This window comes from Manduca sexta, chromosome 8, assembly GCF_014839805.1.
Source record: "Manduca sexta isolate Smith_Timp_Sample1 chromosome 8, JHU_Msex_v1.0, whole genome shotgun sequence".
Lineage (NCBI taxonomy): Eukaryota > Metazoa > Arthropoda > Insecta > Lepidoptera > Sphingidae > Manduca > Manduca sexta.
The window spans coordinates 802,248-820,238 of NC_051122.1; the positions used below are offsets into that span (position 1 = coordinate 802,248).

The 17,991-nt window shown below is 36.1% G+C and overlaps 4 protein-coding genes across 4 annotated transcripts in view; 2 read left to right on the forward strand and 2 right to left on the reverse strand.

Moving 5' to 3' along the window:
* The window catches only part of LOC115442747, a 36,237-nt gene extending 27,804 nt beyond the window's left edge, over positions 1–8,433 (reverse strand). Inside the window, 12 exon segments of the mRNA XM_037436555.1 lie at positions 4–75; positions 528–589; positions 591–653; positions 838–1,072; positions 1,245–1,511; positions 1,697–1,985; positions 2,149–2,254; positions 4,114–4,234; positions 4,508–4,654; positions 6,402–6,622; positions 7,844–7,995; positions 8,074–8,433. Coding sequence (XP_037292452.1) covers positions 4–75; positions 528–589; positions 591–653; positions 838–1,072; positions 1,245–1,511; positions 1,697–1,985; positions 2,149–2,254; positions 4,114–4,234; positions 4,508–4,654; positions 6,402–6,622; positions 7,844–7,995; positions 8,074–8,119 — 1,781 coding nt within the window. The 5' untranslated portion in view covers positions 8,120–8,433.
* A 340-nt stretch (positions 8,434–8,773) lies between these two features.
* On the forward strand, positions 8,774–12,047 carry LOC115442735 (solute carrier family 25 member 46). Its single transcript, XM_030167882.2, has 7 exons — positions 8,774–9,093; positions 9,310–9,407; positions 9,630–9,808; positions 9,919–9,975; positions 10,170–10,385; positions 10,481–10,697; positions 11,172–12,047. The coding sequence occupies exons 1-7, from the start codon at positions 8,922–8,924 to the stop codon at positions 11,457–11,459; spliced, it is 1,227 nt and encodes a 408-aa protein (XP_030023742.2). The 5' UTR covers positions 8,774–8,921; the 3' UTR covers positions 11,460–12,047.
* Positions 12,034–12,636, reverse strand: LOC115442736 (39S ribosomal protein L34, mitochondrial). Its single transcript, XM_030167883.2, has 2 exons — positions 12,445–12,636; positions 12,034–12,374 (listed from the first exon to the last, which is right to left on the reverse strand). Exons 1-2 carry the CDS (start codon positions 12,480–12,482, stop codon positions 12,134–12,136), a joined length of 279 nt encoding a protein of 92 aa, XP_030023743.2. The 5' UTR covers positions 12,483–12,636; the 3' UTR covers positions 12,034–12,133.
* A 48-nt stretch (positions 12,637–12,684) lies between these two features.
* On the forward strand, positions 12,685–15,919 carry LOC119188658 (protein AF-9-like). The gene is given in 9 exon segments (XM_037436536.1): positions 12,685–12,920; positions 13,022–13,212; positions 13,375–13,705; positions 13,707–13,758; positions 13,760–13,939; positions 13,942–14,004; positions 14,007–14,560; positions 14,562–15,236; positions 15,238–15,919. Coding segments are annotated over 8 exon segments (2,238 nt in total). The 5' UTR covers positions 12,685–12,920; positions 13,022–13,028; the 3' UTR covers positions 15,437–15,919.
* The last annotated feature ends 2,072 nt before the right edge of the window (positions 15,920–17,991 follow it).

Here is a 17,991-nt window from a genome sequence, read left to right on the forward strand (position 1 = left end):
GGCGTGGCGGGCGCGGGCGCGCGGCGCTGCAGCGTCTGCGTCGCGCACCCCTCCCACCCCTCCGACAACACCCACCTGCACCCCGCACACTCACACACGCGCACTGCACTCGCTACAACTATACTCTCGAGGTAGCTATGCGCACGATTATTTTGGAATTTGTATTCGTTGACTTAAAAAACATTCGAAATGCAAACTAAATGCGATATGATCGAAAATTGCTTCCTTTTACACACAAACAAAAAATAAACACAGACAATAGTGATGGTGATTCCCAACACGATGACCAAAAAAATCGCAATAGAATGCTTATAATTTTGCTAATGAGGTAAAAAGCGCGCCGTTCGTTGACGTAGGTCATCGACTCCGGGCATCAGCTGATTGCTGTTCGTGTTGCATTACAGGTTTGCCTAAATTTATTTTTCTTTTTTTTGTTTTATTTATTTAATCATACACGATACTGTATGATGTATGATGATAAAATGGCAAAAAAAACATTTTTAAAATTATAAGGTTATGTATACGACCTGGAGCTGCCGGCGGACTTGCAGTTCTCGCACTCGCTGCGGTAGTCATCGCCGTCCTCCCCCTCGGCCCCCTCGCCGCCCTCCCCCCCCTGGAGCGCTCGCCTCGTAGCTGCACACGCACGACGGCTGCAACAACACACATTCGTTACAACAGATCCATCGCAAACGTAAACTATATTTACAGTTTTTAATTGGTATGCAGTCATAATATTCTACCAGAAGGGAATTTGCTCTAATTAAGATTACGAATGAAGCCGTGTATAGTATTTCTCCAATGAAAAGGAAGATTCTCAATATCTATGACAGAGACCTTATCGACGGTGAGCGGCAGCGTGGTTGGTGGCGCGGAGAGCGGCGGATCGGCGGGCGGCGGCGCGGGGGGTTTGGTGCCCACTGCTGCCACTGCCCCCACCGGCCCTGGACCCACGCCCGCACTAACCCCAGAGCCTGCGGCTGAGCCCGTGCCACAGCCGTCCGCGCCGCCCACATTCTGCTCCTCGCTGTGTGCCCGGGATCGCCCGCCGCTTGTCAGACGAACGTTTGATCTAACAACAAATTATTTTATAATATTAACTCTCGATCATCAGTATATTATTATTACGCAAGTGTCTATTCAAACTCGTGATTAATACTTTAGTCCATAGCTTAGCACACTGGTTCAATGTGCGTCAACAAGCTCGTGTACATGCAGTTAGCAAAAAGAAGACATAAAATGACCTGTCATCGACATCAAAGGCGGTAAGATCGGCGGCGTCAGTGACCGAGGCGATGTTGAGGTTGCGCGGGATGGAGCGGCCGGTGTCGTGCCTTGCGTCGCCGGGCCGGTGGAAGGAGCGGCGGATCTCTCCCTGCAGCGACCGCTCGGCGCGGGTGAAGCCCAGGCCGCCCAGCCCGCCCATGCCGCCCAGCCCGCCCAAACCGCTCAGCGCGCCGTCTAGTAGGGGGCTGTCCACCGCCGCCGATATACGTGGGATTGTGCGGTGTCTGAAACGATAAAGGATTTAGAAAGGCTGTGATCTAGAAAATAAATAATATTAGTGTCTACCACATACAAAACCACCTTCTTGAACTCAGCAAAAGGTATTAGACATAATTTATTTTTATCGTGATTACATTTTATTGAGCAACGTTAGCCTTCCTCTTTCCTTAATCCTAAAAAAAATACTGACAGAGATGCGTGCAGATTATTGGCGTTTGTGTAGAAGCCGGGCACGTTGTGCGGCCGCTCGTGTTCGGGCTCGCGTTCACGCTCACGCTCGCGAGTATCTCGCACATCTCGGACGTCTCGCACGTCTCGCACGTCCCGCACATCTCTCACGTCCCGTACATCGCGCACATCCCGCACATCCCGCACGTCCCGTACATCCCGCACGTCCCGCTGCAGTACAGAAAGTAGTCCGCGGTTGCTGATGGCGCCCAACGAGCCCGTCAGTCGGATCGCACTCGGGAAACCCATCACTGTAATAGACATTATATTTTTTTAATTACAATTGTACGAATAATCACTTGCAACAATTGGCGTAAATATAAAAAAATGCTTAAATATCAGATAACCAGGGGTACAAAGCAAAATAACTAAATGATAGAAGCACCTACAAAATGTTAAGAAATACATGCTCACTGTTGGGCGCCAGCGGATGGTGGGCCATTGGATTGGGCTCCCTGTTCTCGGGCGCGAGTACTGGCTGTAGTAGCGGCGCGTTGTAACAATTCTGAGAGTTCGCCATCTGCAACCAACAACCCGTTCGTTAATATAATACTCCAAAAGCACTTCAAACAAATATAAGGCTAGTACAAGGTGCACATCTGTATATACAATAAAATATTTATACACGTAAAGACTACTTGGACCTGGTATGGTCCCAATCTAGTTAAATCTTGTGTCGAGTGGAATAGAAACTACTGTCAAGATCCATTTTCGTTCCTACACCATACACACAAATGTTTTTCTGTTACGGAAATATATCTTTAGGAAATCGTATATTAAAATAACTATGTGTACGTCGGTTGAATCTATACTATTATATAAAGCTGAAGAGTTTGTTTGTTTGTTTGTTTGTTTGTTTGAACGCGCTAATCTCAGGAACTACCGGTCCAAACTGAAAAATTCTTTTTGCATTGGATAGCCCTTTGTTAGTGGAGTACTATAGGCTATATATCATCACGCTATACCCAATAGGAGCGGAGCAGTAATGGCTAATCTCAGGAACTACCGGTCCAAACTGAAAAATTCTTTTTGCATTGGATAGTCCTTTGTTAGTGGAGTACTATAGGCTATATATCATCACGCTATACCCAATAGGAGCGGAGCAGTAATAGCTAATCTCAGAAACTACCGATCCAAACTGAAAAAATATTTTTGCTTTGGATAGCCCTTTATTCGTGGATTGCTATAGGCTATATATCATCACGCTATACCCAATAGGAGCGGAGCAGTAATGGCTAATCTCAGGAACTACCGGTCCAAACTGAAAAATTCTTTTTGCGTTGGATAGCTCTTTGTTCGTGGAGTGATATAGGCTATATATCATCACGCTATACCCAATAGGAGCGGAGCAGTAATGGCTAATCTCAGGAACTACCGGTTTCAACTGAAAAATTCGTTTTGTGTTGGATAGCCCTTTATTTGTGGACCGCTATAAGCTATATATCATCACGCTATGACCAATAGGAGCGGAGCAGTAATGGCTAATCTCAGGAACTACCGGTTTTAACTGAAAAAATCTTTTTGTGTTGGATAGCCTTTTGTTCCTGGAGTGCTATAGGCTATGACTAATAGGAGCGGAGCAGTAATGAAACATGTTGCAAAAACGGGGAAACTTATAAGTTTTGAGAGCTTCCGTTGCCTGCGCTGCGTAAACGGTTAAAGTTATGCAACAATGATGTATGACGGGATTGTTCCACTTTAAAAGTTCTAAAAAAAAGGCGGGCGGAGCCGCGGGCAAAAGCTAGTGTTATCATATTATTACACAGAGTACCAACCAGTAATTTTACTAAATTATACTATCATTAATTCTCAAGGATACCTGGTCATGTATTACTGAGCGGACGGCAAACTACGCGCTAATACGAGTATACATGTGCTTCGTAACAAGCGCCTTTATTATACATATTATATGTATTATATTTAATGACAATTAGCATATAATAATGATAATTTTCATAAGAAACAAAAATAATCTTAAATCAGCGGCAGGAAAAAAAATTTGGATGTTGTTTATATCATACTAGCTTTTGCTTGCGACTCCGCTCGCGTTAAAGTTTCCTGAGATAAATATTTTACTAATTATTTACGTTGCTGACTACACTTTCATATAATACAATACAAAACTCCTTATTGCACACACACGAAAAACAAATATAAAAAAGACACAAACCAAATATTTATTAAAACATGATGTTAAACAGTAGTAATGATTTCTTATGTTTAAGCGAATGTTAGAACATTTAAATTAAACTATTTTACGGATTTTCCAATAATCCAAGAATCAAGAAGAAAAGTAAAATATTAAAACCGCGATAAAATCCGTAAAATAGTTTAATTTAAAAGTAGACAGTAGTGTCAAGGTGTGTGTTTTCACAGTACCTGTTGCACAGGGCGTGGTATGTTGGCGTATCCATGTCCGGTGCATTGCATGGTATCGTCAGGTCGCGTCAAGTTATCCACCGTGGCGGGGTACGTGCGGTGGTACGTGGGCTCGTTACCTCTACAAAGTGATAACGTATTATTTGATAACTCGTACACATATGTTTTCTATGGCCAAGGAGTGTTGGTAACAATCAGCGATTCATCATCGGCTTCATAGCATTTTTAACTCTAATAAAATTTTATATTAACAATATTCCTTAACAGCGTAAAATTGCACGCACGTATTAACAAAATGAATAGCAGTGAAGAATGCAAAATGCATACCATCTGTCTCAAATAAAATTTAAGTAACATTCTATATGAGTATGTCTATAATTAATATAATAATGACCTCATAGGATCCTGTCGGCACTGCGCAACGGCCTCGTCGTATGGTGGCGGCGCTTCGCCCCGCGGTAAGTAGTTACTTTGGGGCTTCCACGCCCCCACCGCTGTCTCACAAGTGCTGCCCATGTAGCCCATACTGCCGCTTATGTACCTGTAAAAACATAAGAAAGCATTTAATGGAGAAATCAAAACCACGTTATAAATTATAGAGCTGCACATTTGTATACAGCTTGTATAGGCTGACTCGATGAGTGGACTGTTATGTCACCTGTTGCAGAAAATGATGTGAATTAAAAGCTTGCTGTAGCGTTATCTTATGCCCGTGTTCAAATAACTTCATGGTTCAATCAAGTATAAAGAGGGCCAAATAACAACCTTTGTAAACCTGACTTCTTGTTTTAAAGCATTTAAAAAAAATTGGAAATTAAAAACTGATGTTTTGCTGACCCATTTGGTCGTTTGCTGGGGATATTGATATAATTTTGTACATTATTAAGATTCGGAACTCATTTAAAGCAAATACAGGGAAACAGCAAGTGCCTCTAAAAGCGATTTTATGTTCCAACTAGTATACATCGATTTTTTGTTCGATAAACCGACGTTCAGTCGTAATTTGCATACATTTTTGGTAAGGAGTATACACATAAGGAACTAATCAGGCATAGATCGCACGCTATGCGCAACAATAAGGGACCCAGCGCTTACTTCATCCTAGCAAGCTACATTGTGAATTATTGCACACGCAATGAACGCGAGAACAATGTACAATGAAAGGCATCAAGGTCGCAGACAGAAAAAATCACCAGAGAATTGTTTGTTAAATATGATTATCTATGGAATTAAATAAAGTCTCTGGGATTTACATACATGAATTTTAGCACTGCTTTGTCTATTTCTGACGAGGCGCAAGACTATTCTACGTTGATTTGAAGGAAATCGGAGCCATTTAAATTGCTAGGCACTATCAGCCATAGGCCCAAGAGAAACATGTCTCAGAATGACGAATGAAAAATACTATTCAGTGTTCAAATCATAGTTGGTGGCGTTATTAGGAATATTTTATGCAACTTGTTAGTTCATACTGTTGATCAGCTGTCGTGGCGGCAAGTTATGTCTAGTATATTCATTATATATTAATGGAATTAAGTATTCATCATGTCGTAATAATTTATTCAAATGAATAAACAGGATGGCAATTATACCACGATGTAATAAAATCGACGGAAGTTCTTAATGCACAAACATTTCAGTGCAGTTGTGGTAACTGCCATTATATTAAGCAAAAACTAAGTAATTGGAGTTAGGTATAAAAATTATAATTAGACATTTCCTGTAATTAACACCTTCTGATTACATTATTTGACGATAAAACTTTACTGGTTGCACATATATGTTTGCAGACTCTGGTTCTAGGATGCATTGCATTTGGATTAATTGGATTGCATGAATAAAGTATAGGCATGGCAACTAGCTGAAACTTGATAATCATTCCGCAGATCTTAACTTTTAGTCTGGTGTATTCAACAATTCCTGGTGTAATGTTTATTTTAACATTTAATGAGTAAATCTATCAGAAGTGATTTATATTGATAATTATTAATTCCGCACTTTGAGTATTATAATTGACTAGTATTAGTATAATTTAGGAATACAATCTAGTTTTATGTTTGTATATTATATATATTTTTTATTGTAATCTGTTTTGCAATCAATATTGTATTGTCAATAATTCAATAAATCAATAAATCAATAAATCAGTAAATCAATAAATCAATAAATCAATAAATCAATAAATCAATAAATCAATAAATCAACATATCAATAAATCAATATATCAATAAATAAATCAATTGTTGTACAAATATTTGCACTTTTGTATATTCATAGTTAATTCTCACCCAATGCTAGTCAAGCTTCTCTGGTCGTCAGCGTGCGGCGGTCGCCGTCGCTTCTGGCGCCGCACCCGGTACACCACCAGCGCGACCGTCAGCAGCACCACCGCTGCCGCACCGCCAGCCGCCACGCGGAAATTAGCCTCCGCCGTCTCCGCGGGCTTCACCACATCGTCCAAGCATATAAACTCGCAACAGGTGTTGCCCACGCGGAAGGAACGGCAGTCCTGGTGAAATTTCAATTTGGTTATATTATATTCAGTTCTTCATGTTAATTATTTCATATCCAAATTGTTTAATTACATTGAATAGGCAGTGATTATTGAGATGGCAACAGTGTAAGCATTTCTAGCAGTATTTACTTGGAATGAAATTTACTAGAGGGGATTAAGTATGAATGTTATGTAAGTGATAATACAAAGCCCAATTATAATTTTTACTCCAACATTCATAGAGGAGTATATGCTAACATTTTATAGGAAAAGATTATGGCCAGGAGCATGAATTCCTTTGCCTTTGCCCATTAAGCTTTGATCCATGTGATCCTCATTGCAGGTTAGACAATATTATTCAGTTTATTGTTGTCGTTTTTTTTTTTCAAACATGGATTCACTTAAGCGGATAAATTAAAATACCCTGCCTTGGCATTTTTTGTATTGTTCTTAATAAAATCTTCTTCAAACAAACCAACTAACACTCTGGGATGATGACTGGAAAAGCCATTGCAAGTTCAGCAAAAGAAAAGTATATAATTATGTACATAGATAGGTGCTATTATGTCTACACATATAAACTGATAGCTTGTTTATAAATTTAACATAGTACTACAAAATATATTAACAATAAAAGAATTTTAAATCAAATAAAATTAATAAATATTTATTGTTATTCTATCAATAATTGCTCTACTTCTGCATTTTTGCTTAACTATCAACTCATTTCATATTAGTTGTCTCCAAAAACTTGAAGATGGTACTCTTCTAATAGTTCTTCCTAAGTTCTTATAAGAAAATAAAGCATATTCTGGAAAGTCCTCGGTTTAAATACATCCTTTTTTATCTGAAATAATCTTATAAGAGTCCAAAAAGAGCTATTTTATTCTTGTTACATGTTTTCAAACACTTGCATTTTGTTTATGAATATTAAATTTATATTACCTTTTACAACATAAAAGGATAGAAAAAAACTCATCTGTTTTATACACAGGCATCAGCTGTTTTAAGGTGTTCACTTTAAACATAGTTTAGTATATGAACGAATTATAAATACAATAATAATAATAAATAAATAGTTGTAAGTGGTTTAATATATCAATAATTTGGATGGTGAAGATAATATACATAATTAAAAATGAATGTAAATTTGTTTTTTTAACTTTGAAGAAACGTTACGGGATTAAGATTTTTTTTTTCGTGAAAAATAAGTATATACAATATTATAATACTTACCTGAGGTGGGGAGCATAACACGGCTTTGCAGAATTTCGGCAATCCATTATCGCAAATACAAAGTGTGCAAGTGTCTGGTCCCGGAACGTAATGCAACCCATGAGATATTACTCTGCCTCGCAAGTCAGTACATTCTCCTTGGGCCGCAACACCTGCAATTATAAACACAATACACTGTAATCCAGACCACTAGCTCGCAAACTTCAATTCACCATACCATTTCAACTTACTATATAAATGTAAAGTAGATAAACACAACACAGCCTCAGCGAACATTATGCTCTTTTTCAGTAACCAAACTCAAAGAAAAAACATTAAGTTCATGTTTAACGTTAGAGAACTTTTGTCCTATTTTATAATCGATATTCGGTCGCTGGTGTCAGTTCGCGGGTTGTGTAGGGCCTTTTTGATCATGCGTCTTAGGCGTTCTGTGATGTCTGAACTCCGGGGTCCCCTGGCATTTCAATTTCCAACATTTTCAATGTTGTCAAATGTCAACCATGGAAATGTCAACAATTTCTTGATCGGAATCGGATTCGGATTTCGGATACCGTACCCTACCCTACTTGCCATGTTCGTCAATAAATAAAACATTGCTTATTATTTTACATTTTGAACTCATAAATACCTACGTAAAATACTGAATAAAATAACGAATACCCACCAATACGTAATACTGTAACACAAACTTAAACTTCGTAGAAAATACAGATACCTACTTATAAAAATTGTATGGTATCTATATAAAATTTATTCATTAAAATATCTACCTAAAACAAAACAAACATGATTAGACGTGTTGTGGAATCTATTGACTGGTACATTTGTAGCATTATGTATATAGATAGGTACCCTGAGTTGGTACCTATTGTACGAAGTGAGGTACTTACGTATCTAGTCACCGCACTAATCCTATGCGCATTGCGCAATATGTCAACTGTCAACTGGATCTGTCAAAGAAACGATTTGACTTTGTAGGGGTATTTTTTCATCGTTTTTGTAAAACAATTACAAGTGCTGAAATGATTTTCGTATTAAATTCTGCTCATCAATAACTTTATCGCAAGGTGCAGTAAGAATGGCTGGTTTTGGAGAATACTCGTCTTACAATAGACCTTATGGCTTAGATCCAAACCGTGAACCTAACGATTTATACGACACCCGCTATCAACAAATTTATGGTTATCATACTCCAATTACAGAAGAATTTCAGGGACCTCCTTTAGTAATGGATGATATTCCAGATGAAGGTACTGCACTTTAAGTTTATCAATCGTATATTCCTTTTCGAGTTGTATCGTCGCGTATCCAAACTCACTAAGTATCTTTTTTAGATCTATTTTGATTAAGGTGTCCACATAGTTGTAAGGAGGCACATTCTTATTATTCATGCCTATTGCGTCTCATCAACCATTCTGATGAACAAACGTAATTTCCACATCACCCTACTTTGTCTTTGTTTTCAGAAAACAATACTTACGTGACTACAGCGATAAGTGTAGCGAGTCTTATAACCGAAAATCTTCTGAGCCATCCATTCATAGTTTTACGAAGACAATGTCAGGTATGTATGGAAACATTAACCAATATTAAGATAGACACTACTCATATACCACTTCCCAGTGCATGCAATATGCATGAATGTGATCTTCATATCATTCTAATTATAATTAGATTCTACATAAAGGGATGCCGGCAGATATCGGGTTTTATGAACCGTTTAGTCACTGCCACTACCAAATATGATTAATTATTGCTACAATTCATATAATTGTCAATTTCACAGGTGCACAACAGTTTAAAGAGTTACCATATATTTCCATACACACTGCTGCCAGTAGTGGTGAGATTGCACAGAAGACAAGATGTCACTACTCTGTGGAAAGGCATCGGCTCCACATGTATAGTCCGGGGACTTAACTTGGCTGTAGAGGATGTTGTTGCCAAGGGCACAGGCTGGCCTAAGTAAACAAATTATATTTACATTCAAGTAACATAATATTGTTAATTTGACAGTTTGGGTTCTTGCTAAGAATATATTAATATATGCACATTCAGTTATATTTTGTTTTCAGGGAGATTGGAAAATGCAGTTCAGTATTGCAATTTCTTCAACACATAACATTAAAATGGTGAATATATAATTTACAATTGCTATACTTTATTGATAGTTTATTGTTCTCATTAGTATACTTAACTAATTAGTAATCCAGCTTTTCTGATCTTAGTAAAAAAAGTTGAATACAATTTAAACTTCCGTTGTTTATAGACAAGTAGAATAATGTTTTTATACAAATGATTTATATTATAACATGACTATTTCCAGTGTAAGTTTAGCCATAATTACACCATTTTACTCAGCAAGTTTAGTGGAAACAGTACAGAGTGACATCGCCAGTGACAAGCCTGCTCTCTTTGATGTGTTCCGTGAAGGATTTGTACGGTTATTAGAGTGGGGTACACCCAGCAGAGGCAGGATGCTGCCAATATGGGCAATTGTTTTCCCCACTGTTGCTCTTGGAATTTCCAAGTATATCGCACAGTGAGTGTTTTGTTGGCTTTAAAACTTTTTTTTTTTGTTAGAATTTTAATGCATTGAAGAATTGACAAGTAATGTTTTTTTTTATATCATTCCAGCATAACACTTAAAAGTATAACAATGCGTATCCTCCGTTTTCAACAAAGACACAGACATGAATTGAGTGATGCGTACAGTTCAAGTTCTAGCTACAGCAAAAACTCGCAGAATCCGCTCATTGAGGACTTGAACTTGAAGGCAAACATCTTCTCTTTCATAACTATGGAGATATTGTTCTACCCAGTAGAAACTATCATCCATAGGCTACACATACAGGTAAACTAAATGATTCCCTGTATTGTATTCATAATACTGCACATATCTATGTTAATATATTATAAAGCTGAAGAGTTTGTTTGAAAGTGTATATCACAAGAACTACTAAACCGTTTTGATTTTTTACTAATAGGAAGCTACATTACCCCTGAGTGCTAAATACTACTTTTATTCTGGGATAATATTAATCCTGGAAAAACTTTTCATGAGGGTGGAACTGGACACAAAACCTAGTTAAACATATTTTTGTAAGCAATTAAGTAAGATGGCCCTATTTTCATGTTATGTAATGTCTATCAAATTAGACTTAATTCATGTGTTGCTATAATTATGTATTGTGTCAATTGATATGTAAAATTAGAAAATGTTTGGTAAAACTTTATATGATTAAAGATTCAAAAGATAGACTAACCATCTAAAGGTCACACTAGAAATAATATTTCTCAACATAATATTTGTTTTGTATCTTTCCAGGGCACTAGGACAATAATAGATAATTTAGATACTGGGACCTCAGTAACCCCCATACTAACAGGTTATGAAGGTTTTATAGATTGCTACAATACCACAATAGCACGGGAAGGTGTTGCAGGCTTATACAAAGGGTTTGGAGCTCTAGTTCTGCAGTTAGCAGCCCACCTTGCTATAATCAAGCTAACAACATTGGTGGTAACAGAAGTATCAAATTTATTAAAGCCTGCCAAATCGCCAACTACTTCTGAAGACTCAGTCCACTCTCAACAAAAGTATCTATTCAACTAGTACAAGGCAAAATTATTGTAGGGTCATTAGAGATTTATTGAATTTATTATGTTATATAGAAATATAATTTGGTACTTCAGGGCACCCAATACAAAAACAGTATATTACTTTTAATTTAACATTTATAGTGGCTATATGCATCAGAGCTTATTGTGCTAACAAAAATAATTTAAGGACATGTTGAAATATACAGTTTTCATATTAACACATTGATTGCAACAACAAAATTAATGGGCTATCCACCAGTACCACCACCACCACTTCACACAGTGTGTTGTCCCAAAACACACAACTTTTGTCAGCCATGTTAAATATACAATACATCAAAATATCTAAGTATTAGGTGCTCATTAAGATTTAATATCCAAAGCAGTTTGGTAATGATATAATTTGCTAAATCAAAATAGTATTACAGTTCATTGGATAAGATATGCAACTTAACTACTGATGTCATTACTCAAGTTTGTTTTTTGTTACTTTTGTAATGTTATGGATAGATATTAAGTAAAGTGGCATAGCTTTGTTAGTAATCAGAAAAAAATGTTTGAATCAGTTTTGTTTTAAATAAAAATCATTTATTATATTTATTCATTGTGTATTTACTTTTAACACTATACTATATTACTCAATTGTTTATTTTTATAGTTTAAAATACCTAATAATTCACATTACTGCTAATGAGAAAGAACAAATCGCCCTTTTAGCAGCCGCCTCATTATTGTTTTGCGCCCGTTAGGTGTCGACATTCTTGTCTGCCAACCATGTCTGCGAACTCTCCTTACTTCGTTTGGTCGAGGAAAGTAGCAACGCACCTTCGTTCTTATTGCTGAAAACGTGGGAGTTTCTGCTTGCACTAAACTAGTACTGACAGGTGTTGTTGCTGTCGAGATCGCATGCAGAGTGTTCCTTACGAGCCTGAAATATTTTAAATAGGTACCAAAATATCTCGGAGGTTAGAAATTAATGTACAGTGTGAAACACTTACTTTAGAGGCTGTAATATTGTTGACATTATTCCTGCCATAATTCGTGGTCGTTTTACTTTTATGCTTTTGTAATTACTCTGAAAACTGCTCACAAATATTACAATTTGTATTTTTTGTAAATTGAGAACTCTTAGACATGTCCCATATGAAATGACATTTCAATTTTGACAATCATGGCAATGTTGCCAGAAAAATCGAAGTTATACATTTTTCAATTTGTAGCACAGAATTTATTCATTTACAAGACCATGAAAATCGTTGAAACTATCGTGAATAACAATACGTGTAACAAATACGTCACTATTGAAAATACACTTTGCCTAAGAAATTGACCGAAATAATATGGCGGACCAAAATAACAAGGGCGCTAAAAGATTATTTTCTATAATTGTAATTATTTGCAACTCAACAATTAATTGAAACATTCATAATTGTTATGTGCGAGTTTCATTTCTTCTTAAAAATAATATATGGCAGTGAGTATGATTTGACTTCATAGATATGTGATCATCGAGTATTATTTTTCTACTTGCTATAGTGCGAACTTGTCCAACTAAAATTCTTTTACTATTTTAAGAATCAAAATGTCCTCGATAAAAGTGAATTTTGAGATTGGGCACGAAGCTTCGTTAAGATCAAAGAAAACGCCAGAAGGATTCACTCATGACTGGGAAGTGTTTGTGCGCGGGCAGGAAGGAGCTGATATAAGTCACTTTGTGGAAAAAGTAGTTTTTCATCTTCACGAAACGTTTCCGAAGCCCAGGAGAGGTGAGTTTCACACTAATATCACATAAAAGCAATATATCCTTATATCAAAGTATGGCTATGTGAAATGTTTTGATGAAGTTTGAGTGTTATTTAGACCTACTTATTTTTATTATGTTGGTATCCAAATACCATGAGATTTATGCAACATATTTTTATTTACAGTTGTGAAGGAACCACCATTTTCCATCAAAGAATCGGGATATGCAGGTTTTATGTTCCCCATAGAAATATATTTGAAAAATAAAGATGAACCTAAGAAGATAAAGTTTCAGTATGATTTTACATTACAACAAAGTGGATTTTTAAAGGACCGTTATATTTTTAAAAATCCGAATGAGGAGTTTAAAAAGAAACTATTGAAAGGGGGTGGTATTCCATTGAATAATAATGCATATTATACAAACCCTGACCAAGAAAGCAGAAGTAGAGACTCATTCATAGAAGAAAAACAACTTGCCAACATACCTAAGCTTTCTTCAGAAAATGTTAAAAACAAAAATCAAAGAGCATAAAGAAGAAGTTCCAATAAAAGACAAAGCAATTTTTGAAAAAGTTATTTTACGCTCCCATTCAAAAGCCTCCTAAAGTTTCACCTGATCCCAAAAAGGCTGAAAAAAATGTATCTGCAAAATCAGATAAAAAAGAAAAAGATAGATCAAATTCAGAAAAAAAATCTAAACATGAACATAAAGAAGCTAAGGCAGAAAAACTCAAAATCAAAGAAGAAAAAAAGAAAAAATGCGTTCAGAGAAAATGAAAAGCCAAATGAAGGAGCAAGAAAAGTCCAAAGAAAAAAAGCAACAAAAAGGCCAAATGAAAGGCCACCATCACCTGAACCTCCTAAAAAACGTTGTGTAAGCCCATTGAGAAGGGTACCGAGTCCTGCGCCACGCTCAAGCAGTTCATCTAGCAACAAGGAAGAATATAAAATTGCAAAACACAACTCTGAAATTCCAGAGTCAAAGAAACCAAAAATTGAAGAAAAATCTGCTGATATCAAATTAGATAAGGAAATAAAGGAAAAAAAGAAGAAGGAAAAGAAAAGTCATGACAGAGATAAGGAGAGAAAAGAGCACAAAAAAGAAAATCACAAATTAAAAGAATCACCAAAAGAAATCAAAGAAATTCCAAAAGAGATGCCTAAAGTGAAGGAAATTTCAAAAGAAAAAGAACACATGAAAGAGTCTCCTGTAATGAAAGAAAAACTGCCAAAAGTTGAAAAACCTATAAATAAATTCTCAATCGAAAATTTAAGGAAAACTCCTCCACCTGATAATGAAGATCGTTCAGATGGTGTAAAACATAAAGAAAAAGGTGAGTCAGAGAAAAAGCATAAGCATAAGAAAAAGACAAAAACGTGATGAATCCAGAGAGAAACACAAAGAATCCAGTAAAGAAAAGAAACATAAATATGACAAAGTAAGAGAGCCAGTTACTGAGAAACCTGAAGTAATTGAACGCAGAGAGACACCTGTACCCAAAGAAAGATGTATACCAGAACCTGCATCTCCAATATCTATTGATACTGCTTCTCAATGCAGCTCTAAAAGTGGTCTGACTAAGCCTTCTCATATTGGCAATGATACTATCAACAGCAGCCACTCAGATTCAGAGAGTTCAGTAATAGCTGAGGAAGAGGAACCTAAAGTTAAAATAGAAAACCCTTCACCTGAACCAATAAAACATGAACCCTCTCCAGAACCAGTGCCTGAGCCTGAACCAGAACCAGAACCCGAACCAGAAGTGGAACCGGAGCCACAGCCTGTGGTGGAGCCACCACCCCAGCAAACAAAAGAAAAGTCTAAAAAACACAAAGACAAATCAAAAAGGGAAGAAAAGAGAAGAAAAAGAAAAATATTTGATGAAGAAGAACCAGAAAATAGAAAAAATTCAAACACAGGTGAATCTGGGCCTTCATATAATGGGGTTGAAAGAGGTGAAAGTAGTGGTTCCATGTTTACTGAAACGAAAGTCCAAGACAATGGTGTTTCAAGCAGTTTAGGAGAAGATGCTGAGCCTGGAGATCTCTCCTGATTATATGGTAAGGCTACGTGAGCTACAGAAACGTATCATGAAGATTAAGAACAATGAAGATCTCGAAAGGGTTGTGAATTTAATAGTGGAAACAGGCAGATTTGAAGTGACAACTCAAACATTTGACTTTGATTTATGTTTATTGGACCGTTCAACAGTGCAGCAGCTAATACAGCTAGTAGGATGTTAAGCATTTTAACTTTAAACAAAGTGAATTTATGTAAATAGTGCCTCTACTGACAGTGTGCATGGGGTTGTTGTACAGATGACTGTTATAAATCTCAATTTCAAACTGAGAGTATACTTAGTGTTAAGGAAGATATGTCACACTCAGTTAATCAGACATGTGGTAGAATATGTTGGCAAATGGTGACTAGTCACCGTTGACATAACCCTATTATGTAACTTTTTTGTGCAATACTGTATAGGTTTGTAAAGTTATAAGACTGTTGAAAGATTGTTAAACATAATGTATATTTTGTACATTATTATATATTGATTCATTTTAATGTAAGTTAATGAACTTGAGAGTTTTTGCTAGACCTCTGGTGTCCTGCGGACTATGAGAGGCTATCTTTTAATATAATAATAATTTGGTGTAATATCAAGTTTAACTTTGAAGTTTAGGAAGAATATGAACCTTAGTCTATGTACAATACATAATATAACAGGATTTTTATTTTATGCTCTTAAAATGTCTGTAATAACAAACGGTATCATAACTACATATTTTAAATTTAAGTTATTATAACGTAAACATCACCATTTTATTTACGCATTTTGTTAAGCATCATTAAAATGGTGCATTTAAATAATATAAGCCTTGACTTAAAATTTTAGTTGTGGATATCTAACTAGTGAGTCTGTTGCAATAATTATTAGTGTCCTCTATTAGTTACAGAAGTCCATATATACAATCCTGCCGTTCACTAACTTGCATGCCAGGCAGTGGTAAGCACAAGTTTGGTACCAGGTATAACCAAGTTGTCCTGGTATGTTGTATGCTAGCACTAGGCTTTGAATGATAAGATCATAAGGTATTTTACTTTCAAAATTTTTCCTTAAGATAGCAAGAAAACTAATGTGTATAATTATAACATAAAATAACTGTTAGGCCTTCTCTTCTGTCAGTGCCTGGCATGTCTCCTATATTAGATTTTTGTAATGTGTGCGTAAATCACTGCACATCAACATTCAGTATTTAGAAACTCTTAATACAATAATTTTAAAATTGTAATTGGATTTAATTGAAATATTTTAGTGCTCATTTTGGCTTATTTTTGATGCATTGTATTTGTTACATAACTTATTTTTATTTATCTAGTATTTTAGAAATACACATAATAAATAAAGAGTGTATACATATACCTATAGTTTTCTTGTGTTACAGTTAATTTGGAAATAGGTATATAATATAATCTCGATCGACATTACATCAGTTGTTAGTAGAGGCTAAGGAAGGATGTGGACTTGTTAAGAGAAATTTTTAATGTGCCACAAAGGTTGAGGGTAGTTCATTAAGTAAGGAATTAACAAGCTCAGTGCCAATTTGTACCGCTTGGGGCACCACGGATATGTGAAGCAAACGAACATCGATTAAAGTGACGAGATTTGGTTTATTCCCTGAGGTGAAGCCAAAACTACTACTATGTAGAGTTGGGTAGGACATGACATGAAAAAGAGTTTGTAAGAGTAGCCTCTTTTTAGCATTGAGTCGGTACAACGTCCTACTTCAAATGAGGCGAGGCGTAGTGAGGCTCGGCGTTTCAATGCGTATCTTACAGTATTTTGTAATGTTAACCCTCAAAATAATTCCCTCTCGCTCGCGACTTGAAACGCAGTAATGTAATGTCCATTGTAAAATAACGTTCTATTGTAATTTGTAGCATGCGGTTCTCTACCTCACTGTCCTCGTCCTACAGTTTATCAGAGACGGAGAATAAGTAACGCGACTGCCGCGACATAAAATTTGAAGTAGTACAACATATAATTTTGAGCCACTCTTACATTTTGACGTCATGTCCCGGACAAATGTACCGCCTCTTGTATGTCCTACTCAACATTACTACTATGTTACTATGATATGCGGTCAAATTTATGATGGCCAGAAATAGGCCGCTGCATCTTGAGTTTACAGAATTCCTAAACGTTTGACTCTTTAACTTTGTAAAATAAAATACATGCTTAACTACTTCCTAAAGCTTGAAAATTCGTAAGAGAGAATTACATATAATCAGTCTAATCAATGCTTTTTGTGAGGGCATGTCACTGCATGCATACCCCAAAGGAAATTTTGTGAATATCGAAAAAATTACCATTAAAAAGTACTAGCAAAGGGAGGGTGTACAAAAATTATAAATATCTGTCTGCATATAATCATTTATAACTATGTTTTATATGCCACCCTCTAAACACCATTTTACATAAATACATGTCAGGAGCACCTTGTACAGTATTCGTTACGAGTAAGTTAATGTTTACGTATATCTTGATAATATATTAAAAAATCATAGTGCCAATTCCCATACAGTTTAAATTTACCATTTTTCTTTTTCTTCTTAAAATGTTGCCACTGTTTCATCGGTGATTTTGCCAATGTCGAATGTGTAGGAGTTAAAACAGTACATAGTCACATACAGTAATTAATGTAGTGCATTGACGTATATTCTATGTAGTGATTATTCTCTATGAAAATTACACAAGTATAGTTGCGAATTTATGAGTGTTTCTCGAGAAAATCGAAGG

Bases quoted from the DNA above. Each gene is read 5' to 3' on its own strand.
- LOC115442735 (XM_030167882.2), top strand. From the start codon at position 8,922: ATGGCTGGTTTTGGAGAATACTCGTCTTACAATAGACCTTATGGCTTA. The intron at 9,094-9,309 runs GTACTGCACTTT...CTTTGTTTTCAG, and splicing joins GGATGATATTCCAGATGAAG to AAAACAATACTTACGTGACT. The intron at 10,698-11,171 runs GTAAACTAAATG...GTATCTTTCCAG, and splicing joins TCCATAGGCTACACATACAG to GGCACTAGGACAATAATAGA.
- LOC115442736 (XM_030167883.2), bottom strand. From the start codon at position 12,482: ATGGCAGGAATAATGTCAACAATATTACAGCCTCTAAA. The intron at 12,375-12,444 runs GTAAGTGTTTCA...AAAATATTTCAG, and splicing joins ACAATATTACAGCCTCTAAA to GCTCGTAAGGAACACTCTGC.